The 17,249-nt window shown below is 55.7% G+C and overlaps 3 protein-coding genes across 3 annotated transcripts in view; 1 reads left to right on the top strand and 2 right to left on the bottom strand.

Annotated features, from left to right (window-relative positions):
- Nucleotides 1-4,935: 4,935 nt before the first annotated feature.
- vamp71 (uncharacterized protein) lies at nt 4,936-7,745 on the bottom strand (the record flags this gene model as incomplete). The annotated part of the gene is made up of 5 exons (XM_002959005.1): nt 4,936-5,097; nt 5,448-5,552; nt 6,103-6,181; nt 6,512-6,656; nt 7,565-7,745. The coding sequence occupies 5 exons, from the start codon at nt 7,743-7,745 to the stop codon at nt 4,936-4,938; spliced, it is 672 nt and encodes a 223-aa protein (XP_002959051.1).
- Nucleotides 7,746-8,201: 456 nt separating this feature from the next.
- Nucleotides 8,202-9,757, top strand: vamp72 (uncharacterized protein; the record flags this gene model as incomplete). The annotated part of the gene is made up of 5 exons (XM_002959011.1): nt 8,202-8,382; nt 8,457-8,595; nt 9,043-9,121; nt 9,292-9,405; nt 9,602-9,757. The coding sequence occupies 5 exons, from the start codon at nt 8,202-8,204 to the stop codon at nt 9,755-9,757; spliced, it is 669 nt and encodes a 222-aa protein (XP_002959057.1).
- Nucleotides 9,758-14,160: 4,403 nt separating this feature from the next.
- The window catches only part of VOLCADRAFT_100426 (uncharacterized protein), a gene marked incomplete at both ends in the record, with an annotated part of 7,062 nt that continues 3,973 nt past the window's right edge, over nt 14,161-17,249 (bottom strand). The window contains 6 exons of the mRNA XM_002959004.1: nt 14,161-14,224; nt 14,755-14,978; nt 15,311-15,677; nt 15,983-16,173; nt 16,605-16,685; nt 17,027-17,211. Of these exons, the coding sequence (XP_002959050.1) occupies nt 14,161-14,224; nt 14,755-14,978; nt 15,311-15,677; nt 15,983-16,173; nt 16,605-16,685; nt 17,027-17,211 (1,112 nt within the window). The remainder of the gene's footprint in view (nt 14,225-14,754; nt 14,979-15,310; nt 15,678-15,982; nt 16,174-16,604; nt 16,686-17,026; nt 17,212-17,249) is intronic.

Genomic DNA, 17,249 nt, shown 5'->3' with positions numbered 1-17,249 from the left:
AGGGGGGAGGGAGGAGGAGAGCGGCATGAGGGCGCCGATGGGTTCTCGTAGGTGGTGGGGCAACCCACAAGTGTCGAGTTCGCAACTACTACTCGTAATTTGAGATATTTCCTCGCTGCGCAAATAAAGAATAAATTCAATAATGATTGCGGATGCCGTACAGCCGTTGCTGGGGCGATTGTGGTCCGGCGGGAGGCGAGAGGTTGCGACGGAAGGGAGAGGTTGGAGACAAAGTACGGTACGGCGAATATGCAGTAATTAAATTACTCGAATGCGCAGGAAGAGGAGGAGGAGGAGGACGTTTAGGTGGCGAGGCGTGCTGTGAACGGTTGGCCGTTGACGGTTGGCCGTTAGCAGTTGCTCACTGGCCGACAGATCCCTCAAAAAAATTTCCACCTCGCGCCATCTTATGGGCCTCTGGCAGCACGGGATGCTGACTTGTATCTCATCATTTTTGTTTTTTCTGCGTGTCATCTAGTTGGTTGGTTAGTTGGTTAGTTCATAATACAGTTTATGCAGTTCATGCGGTGAATGTTCGCAGTCAAAGTCATTATGATGTTCAGATTATATGTCTGCTGTGTTGGACGTTAACTGAAGTCCTCGAAGGGCGATGTTTTGCCCCCAGAGGGGACCTCAACCGGCCACCTAGAAAGTAAGATACAGGAAAGGCTTGTCGTACTGTACGGCAAGGTGATATCCATGCTCACGATCTCTACAACTGTCCAATGGGCTTGTTGGGCAATGTGCCCCAAGACGGGAACGTTTTCATGCGCTGCTTGTGTTGCTGAAGATGCTAAAGGTATGAAAGTTATATCTCCGATGTCGCGTAACCTATGAGTACGGCAATAATAAGAGAAGGGCCTGTGGCTGAAGGAACGGCTCATCAGGTAGCTGAAAGGCCCACCGTACGGCCGCCGCCGCTGTCGGCGGTTTTCGGTTGTTTGTACGGCATGCATCTCCGCTCCACGTAGGTGTCCTGTCAGAGCTATGTATGGCATTTGCTGGTGTTGCATTGCTCGGGGGCCTTCTTGAAAGCCTCCTTGAGAAGACCCCGCACGGGGGGTGGGGGTGGGGAGGTGAGTGGTGGGGATGGGGGTGGTGGTGCTGCTGCTGCTTTTCGCGTCATTTTGCGTCATGCGTTATTTTTTCTCGACTGTTGCTTTGTTTTGCGGTGAGTGCAAGAGTACTTGAAACTTACTTAGGGTTTCAAGCACTCCAAAAGAAAAAACGAAACGAGTCACGGAGGAGGACAAACGTGAGGAGCAAAAGCAAGAGGCGGCAGGGTAATGGCAGCAGCTTTGGGATGGAGGCGTCTAGATCGAGATTGGGGAGGTTTCCAGGTTAATTAAAAAGAGGCCGTGGCCGCTGATTTTTATTTTGCTTGGGGGTTGGCTTGGGGGCTTTTTAGAGATAGATTTGGCGTTATGTGGGTTGGGCGCGTATTGGCCATTACGTGACCCGGAGAACCCCCGGGAGCGCACACCCTCCCGCGCGAGGACCGGCGGGGGGGATTTACAGCTGCAGACGTGAGCTCTTCTGTAGAAGTTGTCATACTCCGTGTGTCTGTATATGAATGCGGGGTGACATGATGTCAGATTCGTTTTTGCCGTACTTGTGTACGGCATGGGTGTTGTGTCTGTTGTGCGCGGCAATGCAATACGGTGTTAGATGATGTGCCCTAAATGTACTGTCGACCCACATATAGAGCTCCCCCCGCGATAATGCGGTCTGAAAGTAGTTTTCGTCATAAATAAGGTTTTGCATCGTGCGCACTTTCGTATGTATGTATGTATGTATGCATGCACGTAATGCTGGGAAGCGTATCTGATAGTGGTGTCGTCGCGGTCTGGTAGGAGAGCCGCGACGTCATCCGAAGTGCCGCAGACCTTCCATGCTGCCGTACAAGTTCTGGGCACTATCAGGGCGCTTTATTGGAATCGCAAGAGAACTCACATATGCCAGCATGAGTGCATGAGGTGCGAACCGCGGTATGAATTTGGTTTGGGCTTCGGATTCGAATTTCGGCCTTTAGCAAGGCATGTGCATGCGAACGTAGGTTGTCCTCGGCAGTACGACAAGTACAGGTACTTGTGCTTCTCCAGCGGTGTACGTTTCTTGGCGCGTAGTCGAAGAAGCTTCCAGAGATAGAAGCTATCGCGCAGATCTGTTCGGTTCTATTGTGTTTTCATGTACGGCACGCCGTGTGCCATACTGTCGTACCGACAATCCAGTACGGGCTCGAAGGTTTAAGTGCACGGTTTCGTCAAATTGTTTCAAACCCGTCCGGGTTCACCTGATCCGTACGGCAGTACGGCGTACGTGTCAGTGCAATCGGCTCGTGATTCGGAAAATGTTAACGGCAAGGTGTTGTATGTGAAGGAGCCATATATGTAGGGCCTTCGCGGTTAGCCGTTAGTTAGGAATCTGTAATCCGTATCCGTACAGTCCGTACAAATGCAAATGTGCTCGTAATGGCATCTAAATGATTCAACACCTGAAAAGGTTCCTCACGAGCTCCTACTACTACTATGTAGTGAACGTGCGCTAGATGTCAACGGAGTCAAACGTAAATTACCGATATAATGGACATGTCTGCACCCGCGTCTACACGCGCAGGGCGCACTGCGTCGTGCCTCCTGCGTGTGCGCTCAAACATTCATGCTGCTGACTTTCTGTGACTTGATTTGATTGAGGATTATAACCTCCTTTCATGTCGGAGTGCCAGTTGTGCATTTTCATCAAATGGCCTACGTCGCCTTGTGTAGATGCATTCCTGTAGATGCAAGCCTCTGCGACACAAGGGGGGGAACACTTCGCAGCTTCCGCAGCCACCAGAGTAAAAGCAGTCCATGCGCATGCACCACAATGTGAACCACATAATGTCAGCAGCAGCAGCAGCAGCCACCGCCTCCCCCCCCCACCCCTTTCGGCCCCCCCCCATCATTTCACGTCCTCGTCCTATCCACTCCGTCAAGGAAAGGAAAGGTTTCACCAGTCACCAGTACTGCCCCTCCATGAATACCAGTACTACAAACCCGAGGTTAACAAAAGCTGTCAGGGAGGTCGAGAAGTCATGCCAAGGGGGGGAGCAGCAGCAGCCGACCTCGCGCTCTCCTCCTCCCCACTCTCTCGCCCCGCACTCATTCTCATTTCCACCGCGCAGGGTAGGGTAGGACTGTCATGGCGTCGCGGGCGCCCCCTCTCCCCCCCGCATGTACAAACAATCGCGTGTACACACATACACGCACATCTTCACACACACACATACACAACCCCCTTCAGTTCCGAATGAACACGTTGCTACCTTCGGGACCTCCCCAGGCAATAACAACATCAACAGCCCGAGGCCACCGCCGCAGCCGCGGCGGAAGCCATCGCGCAGCACGTGGAAATGTTGCACAACGACCATTCGTCCTTTGGTCCCGACCCCCCCCCCCACATACACATATGCATGTAGTACACCCGGACCGCACGCAGAGGTTAGCACCCCAGCGATCCCACTCCGTGCTCCTCTCAGCCCCCAGGACTCCACCCGGGAGAGAGAGAGGGCGGCCAGAGGTCCCTTTTCCATCTCCTTTCGGACCCCCACCACATGCCCCCTGAGGGCCCCCCCTGAAGACAGCACTCGTTAGACAGCAGCACACTGAGAGAGAGAGATCACTCCACCCCCACCCACCCACACTACGCGCTGCCCCTAGTACTGCTACTGCTACTGCCACCACCGTCGCCTGACGGCTGCTTTCCTTCTCCCCAAAAAAACTCCCACCCACACACTCATCCAAACACACACACACCCCGACACCGTAGGCCGGTGTTTTTTCCCTCCCGTTCCTCCCACAATTCCAACCCGCCCAGCGTCCATTACAGCCCCCGTCCCACAAAGCCTTTTTTTTCTCCGATTGCAGTTAGGGGCCCCCCTTCGAACGATGTCCCCTCCGCAGCGGCCCGGGCCGCAGCTGCACCAACTGCCCAACTGCGGCACTGCCTCGGTGGCGCCTCCGGTGCCTCTACCACCACTACTGGGTGGACCTCTCTATAGACATGACATGACCCACATGACATGACCCACATGACATGACCCACATGACGTGACACACGAGCAGCACGAGTTCAATCCTCTGGCATCCCCAGTCGCCAGACTGACGTGACAACCAACCAACCAACCAACAGGAAGTTGCAAGACGGCAACAACGCCATGTCGACAACAAACAGCAACGACAACGATGTCACAGAAACAACGAAATGACTGGGGAAGAAAACCAACATACGCTTCGTTCCGTGTCCAGCAGAGCAAGAAGAACAATCAAAGCACGGCGGCCGCCCCCCTAAAAAATCCTCCAGCAGCGGCAGCAGCAGCAAAAACACACATCAAAAGTTGAAAAACGCGTCCAAACGCACATAACATACAGTCCGACAGACAGACGGACAGACACACACGCAATGTTCCCTTTCCCTTCCAAAACACATACGCTGGCACTACCCCCGTCCGGGGGGGGTCGGCGCGTGTTTTGGCAATAGGTCTTTCCGTGCGGGCAGCTAGCCCTAAACAGCTGGCAGGATGCCAACATACATACATACACACCGACATGCACGTACATACACACTCACGCGAAGCACCCCCCTCAATTTTAGCTTAAAGATCGACGTCCGCAACGTTACGCACGTCAATACACACACACGGACACGGACATGGGGGGGTAATGGCCCACACAGACATACATCCACACAGACACACCCCTGCCCTGGGCTCGGCAGACGGTCTCGCACCTTCGTAGAGACGAGGCCTCCGTCACCTCACACCTCCTCTAATTCCTCCCAGGCTGGGATCAAATGCCGCCGCGCGACGTTTTTGATCTCGCCATAGACAAACAAGGCACATACATACTCACACAACCACACACAGACACACAACCACACACACACACGCAAACCAGCTCAGTGCTGCTTTTTGAGGCAATTCGTACCGGAAAAACAAATCAGTAAAAAGATAATGACGCCCAACAGCAGCACCGCAAAGGCCACGACGACCTTAATCTTGCAGTTCTGCATCCACATTTTACGCTGAAGCGATCGCCCAGTGCGCACAAACCGGTCCGCCTGCAACAACAGAGGCCAGGGGCAACAGCGGCCCAAGTCGGGTGACACCGGGGGACGCCGTCAACAGAGGAGAATGTGACAGCACACCACTCCTCCACAGACCCACGGGTAGGTGTCGGGGAAAAACCAATGTCGTGCGTCATCCAATGCGGCAACACAATCGACCAAGGACAACCGGAACCGACCCCCCTCCCCGACTCCACACGCCGGAGCTACCCCCTTCCACATTCCCCTTCCCCTGATCCCTTCCTCCCCTTCCCCTCCTCCCCTTCCCCTCCTCCCCTACTCCTCCCCTACTCCCCCCCTACTCCTCCCCCTACTCCTCCTCCCCCTACTCCTCCCCCCCTCACCTCAAACATGAGGTTCTCCGTCTTGTCTGTGAGCACTTGCAGCTTCTCCCCCTGGGCAATCACCTTATCGATGTTATCTGTCATAATGCCCTTCACCTCGTTTACCTGCAAAAGGGATTTGCCGTGGTGGTGATCTGTGCGGGCCTATGAGCATGGTGGTCGACTGTGCATGTGCGCGTGCGTGTGTGTGCATCCTCCGTGTTGAACTGAGCTCGGGAAGCAAGTGCTGGAGAGGTAGAGCTTGGGAATGTGTCCAGCAACGTGTGCATGTTTGTGCATGTCTGTGCATGTCTGTCTGTCTGTACATGTCTCTGTCTGTCTGTATATGTGTGCCTTGGAGCGCCGGAGGGAGGTTATAAGCAAGGGGGGGGGGGCAGCCCCGAGCCACATCAAGTCGCAGTCGCTAGCACCGCCGTCCCGACCCATCCCCCCCCACACAGGGGGGTACACGGGGGACACCACCACATGCCGCGTGGCCCAACAATCGGTTGGTCACCACCCTTAGTTCGTTCCTCCTCCCCACAACACCCCCACAATCACAACCCACACCGCAACTTCCCTTTCCCCCCCTCGCTGGATGCCGGCCGTTGAGCTTCCGGCACTCTTGCATTTCCTGCATCATGCGCAGGTCCAACCCACCCACCTAGACACCTACCCTGGACTGTACGGCAGCCACTTTAGAATATTCTTGGGGGTACTGTGTCGCATGTTCCATTATCTGCTTGAGTTGCTTCCTGGAAGGGAGCGAAAGGAAGGGGGGAGAAGACAGACAGACATATAAACAATAACACAAACAGAAAGTTAGGCAAAAAGTCTCCCATTCACTTATCGTTTCCTTCACCCTGAAGACCTTCCTCTCCCCGCCTCCCACCCCCCTCCTCCCACCTCTAACCTCCTCCCCCTTTTCCCCCTCCTCCTCCCCCCTCCCCTCTTCTCTCTCCCTTGGACGTCAGCACTTGTTTCCCGTGTAACCTTCGTGTATTGTAAACCCCCCCTCTACACTTCCCCCTCCCCCACCTCCGTCTGTCTCTAACCCCCTCACCCCCCCGGTCTCACTCACTCACCCAAATGTGTTGTTGAGAGCTCCCTCCCTCGAGGCGCCAACACGGATCTTATCCGACCACTTGCTCCGAAACTCCCCCTCAATCTTGTCCAGAGCCGCCGAGGGAATGGCCCTGCCGTACGCCTCATCCGCGACCGCGAGGTAAGCTGCCCCGGGATGCGTGTGGAGGAGCGAGGGGGGAGGAGGAGGTCACGAGTGTGGGTGAAGGGGTGCTACATCGTCTAGATGCGTAGAGAATAGACACAAAGAGAGAATTCATTCAGAACTATGAGGGAGGGAGAGAGAGAAAAAAGAGGTAATCCTCGGAATTACAGGAGCAATGAATGAAAGCGACGGAATGTTCCTGTACGGCATGTACAGCGTTAGGGCGCGCGGAGCAGTACTGGGGCTGATCCGCTTGGTTCCACAATTTCGGAATGCCACATCGACCATCCATCTATCCATTCATTCATTCAAGACCGCCACCGGGGACAATAACTTGCATGTGGCGCCCGGTAGATGGGCGCAAAGGATTATGAAGGGGGAGAACGGAAGGGGCTGGAATCCAGCGGGGGCGTAGCGCAGGGTGGTGGTGGTGGTAGTGGTGGTGTGGTGGTGGTGTGGTGCACTGTAAGGATGTATGTAAAGTGATCATCTGCCGGAAGTTTGGGAAAGGGACAGGAGTTATCTCTCCGCGAGGGGGAGGTTTGTATATGTGCGCGTTGACTGGGGTGCAACATGGCTGGTAAAGATGCTGCTGCTCTTCATTCCGCACAGGGTTGGGGACGGGATGGCATCTGGGGCCGTATTGGAGGCGTCAAGGGGGAAAGCGATGAGGAAGGTGAAGCCTAGTGAAGGGCAAAGGGAAGAAATGGACGGAGAGGGGGATCGTGGGGGAGAGCGGGCGGCGGGGAGTTGGAGTTTTAGGGAGCGGAAGGAGCGGGTTTAAGAGCTATGAGTTGGGGCGGCGCAGGCCGCTTGAGGGCGGCTTCCCGCACCTACGGAACAGGCAGCCGGGGGATTGTTTTCGCCACGATGCTTAGCATAGTTGGTGATCAAAGCGTTCAAAACTTACTGAAGCCGCCCTGAGATAAAAAGTTAAAAGTGTGTCCTTCGACTGTGAAAGTGAATTTGCCCTCGGAGCTCCCCGCCTTGTCCAAATACTCCCGAGCAACGGCTCCAAAGTTGCCCGAGAAAGCTGCGTATTCCGCGAGAGTAACCGCACCCTGTGATACGCTGCAGTAAATAAGCGGCATGCTCCTGAGACGTAGCTCAGCCTTCTATTTCGACTAGATGCATCTTAGCAATAAGGGTTTTGGATTGTTAACCTAAAAATCCGTGCATTTCCTAAGAGCTATGGTGTCAGGCAAAGTGAGGACTTTGGTGCTGCACTTTGGTGTGACTTGAACGAAGCGAAGCAGAAGCCAAATCGGTAAAAGCTAGGATTGCAATAGATGTTCAGGAGGTACGTAAAACCGCCTGGTAACTCCCAGTAGCGAACTGCACGACTGCAGTCCAACTGTCACTCTGCACGAAATGCAGCTCCACGCAACTGCGAGAGGCTCCAAGGTTGAAGTCGTGCTTTTCACTGGGCTAGCTTATACTACCACGGTCTGCTTACAAACTACTCTTGGGGATTCCCTGCCTAGCTCGACGATCGCACTCTCCCGCGCACTTCTCACTCCGTCAGCACTCCCCGCTGCGACTTCAGAATGCCCCTAATCTACGCACTTGTAGCTCGTGAAACAAGTGTGTTAGCTGAGTACACTCCATACAGCGGCAACTTCAACACTGTTGCAATTGAATGCCTGCAAAAATTGACAAACCCAGAGAGCAAGTTTACGATAGCATGTGACAGACACACGTTTAACTTCCTTGTCCATAATGGATACAGTGAGTTTGAAGTTTAAGCGCGACCTTTGGACTGTCAGTTCTTTCGGTCAGTCCGTTTGGGTCCTGCTTTGCAGCCTTCTGCGTGGTCGCCGACGAGGCATATGGGCGCCAGATACCGTTTGCGTTCCTGGAGCGGGTACGAGACGAGTTCGAGTCACGATACGCTGACAAGGCCCGGACCGCAGCAGCACACAGCATGGACCGTACCTTCGGGTGAGGCGTGCAAGGAAAAGCTTAGTCATCTGGACTTGCTGTCCTCGGCATGTGACCCCTGCTCTGGTTCTATTACCATGCATGGGCCCGCGAGCCTGTTGGGAAAGGACCTGGATGCAAGAGGAGTTCGCAGTGCCTCCCCTCTGCTCCCCGATTTTCCCTGGCCAACACGAACAGACACCGACATGTGTTCCACAACATATCTTGCCTCTGACCCTTTAGACATGATAAGAGTTCGTCAGGTCCCGGTAGGCAATATTGCTGGTGCTGCAATCGCTGTTGCAGCTGCCTGCCGATAGCATTCCAGTCTGTATGTCGCCGTTCTTACCCGACGCATACACGCACATACATACATACGTCCGTGTGCATGTGGCCGCTTGTAACGCATTATTGAGACGCTACAGTTTTTTCTGCGTGTTTATTTGCCGTACGGATGGATGGCTGCAGACCTCGTCTCAAGACCCACATGGAGTACTGCATGGAGCATCCGGAGGAGATTTCAAAGATTGCTGCCGTACAGAAAAAGGTACGACAATGAAGAGAAGCACGATGTTTTGAACGGACGGTTGCGGCGCTCCGTAATCACCACCATCATCATCATCATTGGCACATCGCCACCAGAAACTCTGCACACGCAAAAGACATCATACCATATGAAAGGGCGTTTTCACAAAGCCTTTTCAAACTCCTTATCAGGTTAATGAGGTCAAGGATGTGATGGTGGAGAACATTGAGAAGGTTCTGGAGAGGGGTGAGAAAATTGAGCTCTTGGTGGACAAGACGGATGACCTCCGGAACCAGGTACGTGATGTACGGCGGATGTACTTCCACATACGCCCTTGAGACGTGTTTTTTCCGGTGTCATTGTTATCGTGGGGGTTGGCGGGCCCAACCACATGCCCCACCATCACGCATCAGCATCGGTCCCCAAATCCCCCAAAACCCGCAATTTGCTTTTCCTCCTTCCCTCCGTACCACTCTACCCCCACCCTCCCAGGCTGAGCAGTTTCAGCGCAAGGGCCGTCAGCTTCGCAGCAAGATGTGGTGGCAGAACTGCCGCATGAAGCTGGTGGTGCTACTGGCTGTAGCGCTGCTGGCGGTGGTCATCTTCCTGCTGGCGTGCTTCGCTGGCGGCAACAACTGTGTTAAGAAGAAGGACTGAGAGTGCGGCTGACGAGTGGCTGTGCTTTGGTTGGGTGATTGGTGTTGCGGCATTCACATAACTGAGTGATGGACGAACGGACGGACTGGCGGACCGGCCTGGGTGGAGGGGGAAGAGGGGAAGCGGCGGTAGGAGGAGCAGGTGTGGAAAGCAGCTCGGGGCCATGCCGCGCTTCTTATTTATACATGTGCTATTCGGCTCCAGTGGAGTGCTGCGCAGGGATGAGAGTAGGACGGGGTTGTGTCTGGCATATCCCGCTTGTAAAGACAGAAGGAGAGGCGGAGGACGGGGGTGGGTCCAGACGGACAGACAGACAGACGGACAAGCGTGGACGCATGGCATCAGCATTCGCGAGAGCTCCCGGCTGGGGAGTCCCTAGAGAGGGCATGTACGGGATGGTGTGTATCAGTCGTCTGCTGTTATTGTATGTATGCGGGATTTCGCTCTGTTCGCCATCATCATTGTCAACAAGGAATATGAAGGCCATGCTTGGTTTTAAGCGATAAGATGAAAGGAAATAATACATTTGCAGATTGCGCTGCTCTATCCGCATTTGCTTCGAAGCAGACGATTACCCGAATGTGCAGAGGCCGGGCCGGGTCACCCCGCGTGTCCGAGTTTGCGCATGTGTTAAGAGATTGGTGTACACGTCTTGTTCGTAGTTTTCTGTTTGAGCTTTATGTGCTGGTTGTTTTTCTGTTAGCCTGGTGACTTGTTCTCTAGCTATGAAGGTTTGCATGGAGGACAGTGATGTGGTGGTTGATAGTTGTTGCTCCTTTTGCAACTATTTCCAGGCTGTGGCTTATTGAAGCGAGCGGCCTTTCGCTGAGGCAGCCATGCCCATAAGCCCTTTCCCTTACAGATGAATGTCGTATGCAGTACCGGTGGCGGTGGTTTGGCGTGTGTGCTTTCGAAACCCGAACAAATGGTTTACCGGAAAGGTTGGTGGAGGTGCGGGATAGGGTTGCCTTCACGTTTTGACTGTTTGGCTGTGTGAGCGGTCCAGGGGGATGATGTAAGTTGCGGAGGCTTGACCTCCTTGGCAGCTTGGGGATAATTGGGTTGCGAGGTGGGATGGGGGATACGACAATGTGTATGTGTATCTTTCTCCGCGTCGTACTCATTAAGGCGCCTTCTGCGTGGTGCTCTTCCTTCTCTGATTATAGTGAGTACTGAGCTTTTCACCGTGGTGGCTGTTAGCGGCGTATGATGGGCAAGGCACTTGGCGTGGTGCGTACAATGGTGTGCGTCGCAAAGTAGATAGTGCCACTGCTCGTAAGTCGGTCCGTACGGTGCCATACAGGAGCATCCACGCTGCCGCCCCCGTTGGCACTTACGTTGACTCCATGAGCGGTTCCCCCTGGTAATGCACCAATAAGGCCCGCTTTCGTGGTGTGCCTTTCCTATACCGTCACGATATGTGAGCTAAAAAAACTCCGTTTCTACGGTGCTATCACTCCACTTTGGTGATAGTTGACAATGCAGGGAGGGTGGAGGGGAAGGCAGCACCGAAACAAAGAAAGTGCAGAGAGGCCGGTGGCCAGCCAGTTCAGCGGGCCCGCTACTATATACACGTATACCACCCGTTTGCCGTCCACCTACCCCTCATGCGGAAGGGAGAAGCGGACTCAAAAAGCACAGCCAAACTACATCAGAGCACACACTCACACAGCATCTCATGTAGCACTTGCTCTCCCCGCCCTTCCGCCCTTTCGCCGCCTTTCCCCTCATACACCCAAACTAATTGCCCCTCTTTTCCCCTTGTTGAGGCCTTCGCAGGTAGCCAATATACCCTCATGGATGCAGGACAGGAGAAGTTCTGGTATAATACTTTCGAATTATTCCGTCCAAGTCTTCAGAAGTGCATTTTGAAGCCGCCCCAAAACCCTGGGCCCCGCCCTCGTTCTACCCGGGGTGGGCCGGAGGGAAGGGTGAGTACTAGCGATACTACTACGGAAATAGTCGTAAGAGATAGTGAAGACTGACCGTGGCAGTGTTCAAAAGGCCCATGCCCAACAACGCCAACAATAGGAAAGGGTCTCCGCTGATCCGCCAACACGAGCAGCAGCAACAGCAGCAGCAGTCGGCCCACGTGTTATGGGGTGTATGCGACTCCCTCCCCAGGTATAAACGGCATACAGCCACATACAGTAAACAAGCATGCAGCACAAAGACGCACGGGAAGAAAGAGAAAGGCAATAGTTGCACGCACAAAATCTTTAACCAAAAGTCTGTACATTCTATCCTCCTCTTATCACCATCATCATCATCATCATCATCATCATGCTCCGTTCTCGTCCATGCCTTCAAAAGCAGCATCATAGTCGTCGTTGCATCCTCCTCCTGCTCTTCCAGCTCTTCCGCATAGACGTATACACTCCCGAACAACAACAAAGGCCTCCCCAACTTCCCCCTTTCCTGCAGCGCCTCTACTTTACAACTCCCTTCCCCTCAGAAGCGTCATGCAGAACAACCCTCCTCCCTATTGTTATTATTAGGAAACCCCATTGCCCCGATCCCTGGCCCCATCGTTTTTTCGTCACTTTCACCCTTCCCTTCCCAGTCCCGGTCCCAGCCGTTCATGCATGCACGGGGAGGAATGCGCCACAGCCAAACGCCCTTGCGCCGCCGCATGGGAAAACACATTCGGTCTTGTGCCACAGCCAACAAACTCCTCTTCCTCCTCCTCCTCCTTTGCGTTTCTTATCAAGCCCGGCGTCTGGTGCCACACCGGCCAACGGCGCTGCACCCAACACGCTGCAACCCCTTTTCCTTCCCTGGCCATGAAATGACACTCCGCTAAGAAGGATGCTCGGCAAGCATCTCAGGCACCCAGACTGGTCCCACCTTCATTGGGATCATAATCTCGTCCATTCCTCAAATGCCGGACAAAGCGCTTCCCCCCCCCTCCCCGCGACCTCTTCACATATACCCATCGCTCCCAACAACCTTCGCAACTCGGGACTCGTCGCTCTCTGCTGGCATGCATGCAACGGCGACAGCGGCGACTGATTCGACAGCTCAGAGCCGCTGCTCCAGCGGCTGCTGCTAGTACAACACAGGGGACACGGGGACCTGGGACCCGCGGCGACCCACCGTTACCGGTGGTGGTGTTTCTGGTGGTGTTTCTGGTGGTGTTTCTGGTGGTGTTTCTGGTGGTGTTGATGGTTGCGGGGTACTGTCTGTTGTAGGCGTGTAAAAATCATCCGTCTCGGTAGGCGCTTAATGCTGCCCGGCCGGCGCCGCTGCATAATGACCCACTTGGCTGTGATGTGCTGTCCCCGGTTGCAGTATCTGCGGCTGCTGCTGCGGCTGCTGCTGCTGCTGCAACTGTAGGTTCTGCTGCTGTTGGTTTGCAGGTTGCATGGGCAAGTACGATGCTTGCGTTTGGTATTGCTGCATAGGTTGAATTTGTTGATGTTGGTGCTGCTGTGGGGGGTGCTGTGGGGGGTGCAAACCCTGCAGAGACTGAGGGGCCAGGAATTGCGAGGGCAACGGCGGAGCGGCCTGCTCTTGCTGCTGGTGCTGTTGAAGCTGGAAATTATGCTGTGTCCCCCCTTCTTGCGGTTGCGGCTGCGGTTGCTGCTGGTGAGAGTGTTGTTGCTGCTGCTGCAGCTGAGCCAGAGGCGGTGTAGCCGTCCTAGCTGGGCCCAGACCTTGTTGGTACTGCTGCTGCTGCTGCGGCGGCGGCATTAGAAATTGCTCTAGCTGCTGGTGGTGCGGCTGGTGGTGTTGCGGTAACAACAATGACGATGACGAAGACGTGTGCGACACCGGCGCCGTTACCTGCTGGTGCTGGTGCTGCTGCTGTTGACTCGCCAACCCTGTCCCTGGACCCTGCCCTGCATCCACCACCCCTGCGCCGACACCGACACCTGGCAATGCCGACGACGTCATTGCCGCCACAGCTGCTGGCGCTGCGCCGGCTGATGAAGCAGATTGTCCCTGTCCCTGCCCCTGTCCCTGGCTTGGTAGCAAGCAGGCAAGTGACGGAACCTGTCCCTGTCCCTGTCCCTGCCCCTGTCCCTGTCCTGGCACCGGTAGCGATCCCCCGGATTGTAGCTGTTGTTGTTGCGGCTGTTGCGACTGCGGCTGTTGCTGATGGGATAGGAGTTGCTGCGGTAATGGCAGTGGTAGTGGCAAGGAAACAGACCCGAGGGCCGTTCCGAAACCAGTACCGCTGAGGGCGCTCTGGCCGGAAAGGGACGCCCCCGTGAGTAACGACTGCTGCTGCTGCTGGTGCTGCTGCTGCAGGAACGCGGCCGCTTGCTGTATCAACGAGGCCTGCTGCTGCTGCTGCTGCAATGGCTGTTGTTGCTGGTGCTGCAGCGACTGTTGTTGTTGTTGTTGTTGTAAAAGCTGTTGTTGTTGCTGTTGTTGTTGTTGCAGCAGGGCCTCTTCGGCTAGCTTGGCGGGGTCGGGAGGCGGCGGCGGGGGGGGCTCCCGTAGCCGTTTGAAGACGGCAGCCTGCATGGCGGCAGCGGGAAAAGCATCGTTGAGAAGGGGGGCCACACATGGCCTCGGAATCAGCGGAAAAACAACGGAAGGAAAGCCACTTCGCCACCTTTCTCCACCAACCCGTCCTATTATTTGTCCATTCCACTACATTCCTTTCGTTTGTGCATAATATGCACACGCATACGCATACGCATAACCAACATGCATGCACCGGTGGACATGCAAACCGATGATTCAAATATACTTTCCAAGCGCGCGTCTGTTTCCCTGTGTGGTTTCTGTACTCACGGCAGGTTCCCCGACTTGGTTGCATACCAAAATCACCAGATTACGAAACACCTGCCATGCACAACTGCCTGCCACTCTGCTCCTTTACTTAAGAGTGCTCCTTTACGGAATGAATGCTAAAACAGGCATAGTCGTCGGGGGGAGGGTTCTTTTTTTATGTTCTCCCCCCCCCCGCCCGTTTCGGCCGTTACCTCCGTCGCCTCCATTCGCCAAACCCCCCCTTTCCACAACTCCGCGGGGATCGCCCCCACACTACCTGCACCAGCTTGCCGCAACGCGACATGAACCGAGCCAGACTTGTCGCGTAGGCGTCAGCCACTGAGTCGCACGGCAGGTAGGCGGGCTGTAGCGAAGGCCGTACGATTGCGTACGGCAGTCCCTCTGGGGAGGCACCATTGGCCAATCCCCCCATGTTGACGAACGGTGCGACGCTGTTTGGCGGTTTGGAACGGTAACTGAATCGGTTATCGCCCGCCTGCGGTTTTAACAGAATGGTCAAGACTGTCAAAAACCGATGTGAGTTGGGGTTTCACGGTATATGATTAATTAAGAGGTTATGAAGGGATAGAGGAGGGAAGAGCCGACAAGACGGGAGAGAAAAAGGGGTTTGGGGGATATACATACGGACGTAAGGGGGGTATGAGGAGGATACATTTTCCACACACACACACACACGCACACACAGTCCGCACACGCCACGACACCCACATCCACGCCATCCGCATTTATTCCGACCAACCTCCATCCCAATCAGCCACACCCCCAACATTCCCCCCCCCCTCATACCCCCTAGGAAAACAACCCCACCTGGGCTGCCATCAGCCGCCTGGCATCCGCTTCAATCGCCCGCAGGCCCTGGGTCCGGTGCTTCCGCCGCCCGGGACCACCGGGCCCGCCCACGCCACCCACGCCGCCCAGACCCGCAACGCCACCCACGCCGCCGGCGCCGCCCGCGACCCGTGGGTCTGTACTGCTGCTGGGCCACAGCACGACGTCGTCTCGCAGCGCGCCGGGTCCGGGTCGCCGCTCCCTCAGCCGCGAGTCCAACATGAGGTTGGCCGCCTCGGCGTTGGCGTCTTGCTGCTGGCGGCGGCGCTCCGCGGGGTCTCGTTCGTTTCCGTTCTTGTCGAGGCGGGGTCCGGCGGATGTGTAGCGGGGCAGGAGCGGAATGGCGCTGTGGGTGGTGTAATGGGTTAGGGGTGGGAGGGCGGGTCGAGCCGGGAGGGCGGGATTTGGAAGGGTCACGACAGAAGCGAGGGGAGGTCTTGCCCCGAGGGAAGCTGAAAGTAAAAAATGGAGCAGTGAAGGGATGAAGGGTAGGTAGAGGGCAAACTCGATGGTGGAGCCCTTCTCTTTCTCTCTCTCTGTGTGTGTGTGTGTATGTAAACCTCCCCCACTCCCCCCCCCCCTACCTCCCACATCCCCTTTTTTATTCTCCTGATCGCATCGTAATCGTAATCGACATCGACATCGACTTACGCGGTGCCCTCCGCCGGCTTCCTGAGGTCCCTCCACACGGACGCCGCCACCCCCCGGTAGTTCTGCATGCCCGCCCTGCCGCAGCTGATGTACTTGAGGGTCATCTTCTCCATCATCTCCGCGTGCCACCAGGCGGTGCTCCCCTCCGGGTTGTAGGTCTTGGCGTTGTTGGTCATCAGTACCAAATCGGCCTGGGAGGGGTAGTAGCATGGCATGGGACCATAACGTGTGTGTGTGTGTGTGTCTGGTGGGGGCGCCGTGCGCGCGTGTGGGTGTGTATGTGCGTAAGAGTTACCCCAGCTTCTGGAGTTGCGCTTTACTTTACCCTAAAAATAAAGCCGTAGTAACGAGGGAGCTCGCACGTACCCGGAGCCGTACCTGAGGGAGCGGTCCCAAGGGCCCTAGGCTCTCCCTAGACTACGAAGGGCTGTCCAAATTAGGCAATATCAGGTATCATCATAAGACGATGATAACTTATTATCATTCTATCACATGAAAAATAACGCCGAACCATCCTGGCCCGCGGGCTCAACAAAAATCCCTGTTCGCGACCCACGGGTCATGTCACATCAAGTCACAGGACAAATCGGCCACATTTTCTCCGACACTCGTCCACTCGTACCTCCAAGGAGCCCCATGTGTCGTAATTGCCGTTCCGTAACCGCTCCCGGATGACGGACAGATCGATGGGGTTCTTGATCACCTGTGTCCCACGGGTGTGCAATCACACACGGCGAAGGGGGGGTATGGCGGCACCGGCAGCGGAGGCGGCGTCAGCAGCAGCAGGGCGGCAGGTGGGATGTGTGGACACCGATGACGACGGTGGTGATGATGATGACGGTGATGGTGCCGGCATGGCAACGCAGGGCTGATGGCAGGGTATAGGGCGATAGCGAGACTCCTTTCCCACTTCCCCCCCCCCCGGGCCCATTTTCCGCCCCGATGGGGTTCACCCTCGTTTTGCGCTTCTACTCCTTCAGACACCCCCCTCCTTTTCTCTCTCTCCCTCTCCCTCTCTCTCTCTCTGCCGCAGCACGCACACACCTCCGAATAGCCTGGCGCCACGTCATCCGTGACAGGCTTTGCGAAAAGCCCGTCTTTATCCTGCTTGACGATCTGCTCAAAACACCGCTCCAAATCGAACTTGCCGGCGTAGTCACTAGACCGACCCCGGCCCCGTCCGCCGCCACCACCACCACCGCCAGCGGCGGCCGCAGCTACTGCCATACCTGCGGACGCCACGCCGCGGCCCCCGGCGGCGGCGGCG

This window comes from Volvox carteri (assembly GCF_000143455.1).
Source record: "Volvox carteri f. nagariensis unplaced genomic scaffold VOLCAscaffold_118, whole genome shotgun sequence".
Classification (NCBI taxonomy): domain Eukaryota; kingdom Viridiplantae; phylum Chlorophyta; class Chlorophyceae; order Chlamydomonadales; family Volvocaceae; genus Volvox; species Volvox carteri.
Note: the sequence above shows the minus strand (reverse complement) of the source record. Positions and strands in the feature narration are given on the sequence as shown.